Genomic DNA, 4,634 nt, shown 5'->3' on the forward strand with positions numbered 1-4,634 from the left:
AATATAAACCTTGTTTGGTGGTTTTTTCGATTTTTATTTATCTCACGGTCTCTCATTATTATTATTTTTTTGGAAGGAAAACTTTATTAAATATAGTAATTCAATTATTCTATGGAGACGAATAGTCAACAAAATTGATAGATATTCTATATTAACAATGTAAAAAAGAAAATCTCATCTTAGATTTTAAATAGTGTTATTTTAAAATTTAGTAGTATGGATTAAAATAAAATAATATATACTCCAATAAATAATTTTGACTTTGTTAGGCAATTATATTAAACTCTACAACTATAGTAATCTCATCATTCAATCTGAGGTGTTCAATTCACTATATTAATTTCACAAATAATCTCACAACTCACAAGAAAGGGAATAATGGATTACACCTGGTTTGAAAAGCCAATGAGAGAATAATAAGATTAAACTCATAAATGAGCCTCTTCTGATAAGGTAGAAAGCTTAATTGACATGTACATTAGCTACCATAATAAGAGGTGCCATTCCTGTGAGATAACTTTTGTGAAATTGTTAAGGTTGTCTGTTAACTAAGATCAAAAAATATCTTGGTGGTGCCAACACTAAAATATGAAGTATAAACCTCATTCAAGTGAGCGCCTAAAATCAAGCCACGAGATAATGTCATTATGGACAGCAAAAATTCTCTCATCAGGTTCCCCTTCCAAGATGCCGTGGTAACCTCCTTCATAGATCTTTAGTGTCTTATCCTTGCTAGAAGCTTTCTCATAAAGAAATTGGCTCACTAATGGATCTGTCACCTTATCTGCTGCTCCATGAAGAATCAATAATGGAGCTGAAACCTGCATTACTCTCAAAAGATATAAATGTTTTCAATTTATATGACAGTTATTGCATGCAAAAAATCACATATAAACCAGAGCAGAAATCCACATGTTGTTCTTGAAAATAACATGTAACAGAACTACAGAAGGGAAAGAAAGCAAAAACTAACCACCTTGTTTAATTGTGACTCGATTTCTTGAGTGGCACTTAGAAGCTCCATGCCAGTTTTCAACCGTGTTGGATCATCATAAGAAATAACATTGTAACCAGCCTACAAAGGAAAGAATCAAGTCCTATAATTAGTTTGTACAGAAGTGCAAACTTTCAGGGACTAGTTTTGCTCAAGTTCTTTTCATAGTTCACAATAATTCAATGATAGAAGATACTGTGGATCAGTTCATGCTTCAGCCACTTTCAGTCATGAACTTGAAATCACTATATAAGAATTAAGGCAAGGGTGCATGTCACTTTTTTTAACAGAAATATATATGTGGTTTAGCCTATGATCCCACGATGTTGCAGAAAAAAATTGTGACAAATGGACAAGCTAAATGCCACCCACTAAACAGGAGGTTATAAATTAAAATTTATGAAGAGAGATCATTAGGATTTGTGACCTCAAACATTTAGTAAATGTAAGACAAGTTACAAAAAGGAGGGTATAGAAAGACACTGGTCAATCATTTCAACTTGTAAGCATGGAACATTTAGAGGTTGACAAAATTACCAACCACTTTTCTCTTGCCAGGTTCTCGGAAAGTCAGCTTAGATATATCCTTGTGTGGGAACAGCTTTGCCTTTGGCATCACTTTAGACAGAATACTTAATACCTTCAAAACTGCAGTTGATGGTAGCATGCCCTCTGCAATCTTGGCACCAAAACAAGAATAAATCAGGGTTTATCTGATACATATTCAAATATTCCCAAGAAAGGCTATTCTTCAAATGATGGATGCTTTCATTTTCCTATAGATTGACTTTGGACTCCTTCCAATTTTGACTGGGAGAAAAGTCTCATCAGAAGTTTTTAAGACAAGCATTAATTTTTTAAATTCATTGAATGTATAAGATACCAAATATTGAATACAGATCACAAACATAAATAATTGATAAGAAAAGAAGACTTTAAAATTAGATCCACTCATAATCGGATCATAAAATTCTGTGATACATATTACATTGTTCTTATCTTTGAAATATTAACAGCGCCTATTGAATTAGGAGGTATTAGTCACAAATTGGAGGGTGATGTTTGTCATGTCCAACTTCAGAAAACTTAAGGTGTGGCAACGTTTATTGCCAATATCTATTTTGAGGGTAAGGAGCCTTCAGAAAAACAAAATTGAACCTTAGAGATGACAAAGACATGACAAGAATAAAACAGTTCAGAGCTCTCAAACTATGGAATGAATAAGAACATGAAATTTATAATAATGAAGTGGATGACATCAACTGCAACATGGAGGAATGGACTTACTTTACACATTGGTGCAACAAGGATTACTCCATCCCAAGTGTTTGGTTCCTTCAAATGAACCTTAAGAGCAATTGCTCCACCCATAGACTGCCCCATTATATATCGAGGCAACCCACTCACCTCAGGCCTATCTGTCAATTGAAATATAAAGATTACAAATTTACAACAAAGATCGATATGACATCATGGATGCCAAAAAGTCTTACCTTTGATTTTTGTATACTGTTCTATAACATCATCAACCAAATCATCAAAATCTGATATATAACCGTGTAATCCTTCAGATAGACCGAAACCTGGATAGTCCATAGCATAAACACCATACCCAGAAGCAGCTATTCTTTTGGCAATACCTGAATAAAAATTCAAATACTCCCCCTGTTACATTTGGCAAGTTTCAAGCTTTGATAAAAATTGACAGCACAACATACTTCAAAGGGCAACTTAGCTACTTTTTAAAATGAAATTGGGCTCAATTATATTTTTGAGCACTCTAAACATCGTGACTTTTCTATTTGGTTTCCCATTTTTAATAAGTTGTAATTTAGTCTTCGTGAATATTTTCTTCCCTATACAGTCTCTATAATCTTTTGTATGTTTTGTCAATTTAAAGGGCTCGAAGCAAAACTCATAATATTTAACAGGACAAAATCTGTAAGTAAAACAGACACTCAACTACATTACTAGTGTACAAGAACAACAAAAGCTTTACTCACTTCTCCCACCAGATAAGACGAGTTACCTTGATCATAATGCATCACTTGCCTCAATGAAATACTAAAACTATAGTATTAGATTACAAGTTTTTTTTCAAAATGAGAGACTAAATGACAAATTTTTATCATTAGACTGAGTAAAAACATATCTAAGGGTTTAAGGAATGTAATTATGACAAAGCACCTTCAAAGAAAAAAGTGCAAGTGCTGCCATATCCATGACAGAAACACAAAGCAGCCTTGAGTGGAACGCCAGATTCAGGCATCCAACTTTTGCAGAAAATTTCCAATCCCCTGGAGTTCCTCTCGTACCACTAATAAACAAGAAACCAAATTGATCATATTTTTCAACAAACTAACAAAAGAAAGCGTGTCCCCGCAGAGAGTGTTTGCCAAAAATAGAAAAGGCTTACTTCTTCAGTTCTGATCCCAGCAGGAGCAGCCTAGTTAGCCAACCCAAGACAAAACAGGGGAGATATTGAAAAATCAAAACGAATGAGTGATTCTTTAACAAGGCAAAAATCTGAAAGATGGATGCAACCAAAGCCATATTGCAAAGATAATGATAAATTGGAGAGAACTAACCTTGAATAAGAAATGGTCCAGTTGCTGATGTACCTCGGCAAAAGCTGCACGGACCCGTCTCCGCGAGGGTGCGAAATCAAGGTTCATAGAGGCTATGGTGGTCAACTCTTCGCTCACACCTTCGATGCTTGACTTTTTCTTCGCTGTTGTTGCCACCGACAGCGTTGTGTTTGTACTGAATTTTGGTGGAATGGGTATGACATGATTGTGAGGGTGCTCTGTGGAAGAGATGGATGCACGCCGGAAGAGGGAGAAGCTGTGTGATCGAAATCTGAGTACCTCGGACACCTCCATGATTTCTTGCTTAGTGCGATGCGCCAACAAGACAAACGTGTTTTTAATCAGCGTTGACTTCAAAATTCTCCTACCTATCATCAAAACAAATGTCTTTTCCATAAAATACGTTTGAATGAAAAAATACGTTTGAATAATGTACTTATTTTTTTTACTAGTTTTTCTTTAAATTATAGTGATTCAACTTTGAGGGAATTGTTGAAAATACTTAACTCTAAAGTTAATAAGAACATAAAATTTTGTATATGTTATAAATATAGTGCTAAAATTCTAGTTGAGAGTATCTTTTCACAGAATTTGAATATCATATATATAAATCGGAGTATTTTGTGATATAATCGAAGTATCATGTAATATAATAAAAAATATTACGTAAGTAAATCAGAATATTTATATAATATAATAAGAAATATTGCATAAGTAAATTAGATCATTTATGCAATATAATAAGAGACATTGTACAAACATATTAAAAATATTGATTCTCATAATATATTTATTTAAATTAATATTATTACACCAACATAATTATGTGAAAATTAATAATAATAATCTAAAAAATCATGGTTAATTTTATTAGTTCTAGATTTTCTCATGATTTAGATCGAAATGGAATACATTTGACTTTGACTTGATCGGTATATGTCTGATACAATACGGTGATTTATAAGAAAATAATGGTTAATTTATATATAAGTTAATTTTTCTAACAATTATTTATGATTTTTTTTACAATTTACTTTTTACTTGATTATGTA

At 32.8% G+C, this 4,634-nt stretch overlaps 1 protein-coding gene across 2 annotated transcripts; it reads right to left on the minus strand.

The window, feature by feature from the left end:
• Positions 1-315: 315 nt before the first annotated feature.
• On the minus strand, positions 316-3,954 carry LOC137828471 (caffeoylshikimate esterase-like). 2 transcript variants are annotated; one of them, XM_068635073.1, is made up of 8 exons: positions 3,583-3,951; positions 3,411-3,440; positions 3,182-3,311; positions 2,488-2,634; positions 2,282-2,412; positions 1,536-1,673; positions 977-1,075; positions 316-821 (listed from the first exon to the last, which is right to left on the minus strand). In XM_068635073.1, the coding sequence occupies exons 1-8, from the start codon at positions 3,874-3,876 to the stop codon at positions 603-605; spliced, it is 1,188 nt and encodes a 395-aa protein (XP_068491174.1). In that variant the 5' UTR covers positions 3,877-3,951; the 3' UTR covers positions 316-602. The 2 variants fall into 2 exon arrangements, with proteins under 2 accessions (XP_068491174.1, XP_068491175.1); XM_068635074.1 differs by lacking the exon at positions 1,536-1,673 and having other exon boundaries at positions 3,583-3,954.
• Positions 3,955-4,634: the final 680 nt, after the last annotated feature.

This window comes from Phaseolus vulgaris, chromosome 7 (assembly GCF_000499845.2).
Source record: "Phaseolus vulgaris cultivar G19833 chromosome 7, P. vulgaris v2.0, whole genome shotgun sequence".
In the NCBI taxonomy this organism is placed as follows: domain Eukaryota; kingdom Viridiplantae; phylum Streptophyta; class Magnoliopsida; order Fabales; family Fabaceae; genus Phaseolus; species Phaseolus vulgaris.

Coding starts and splice junctions, on each gene's coding strand:
- LOC137828471 (XM_068635073.1), bottom strand. CDS start 3,876: ATGGAGGTGTCCGAGGTACTCAGATTTCGATCACACAGCTTCTCCCTC. Junction 3,441..3,582: donor TGGACCATTTCTTATTCAAG/GTTAGTTCTCTC, acceptor TTGGCTAACTAG/GCTGCTCCTGCTGGGATCAG. Junction 1,076..1,535: donor AACCTGGCAAGAGAAAAGTG/GTTGGTAATTTT, acceptor TTTCCTTTGTAG/GCTGGTTACAATGTTATTTC.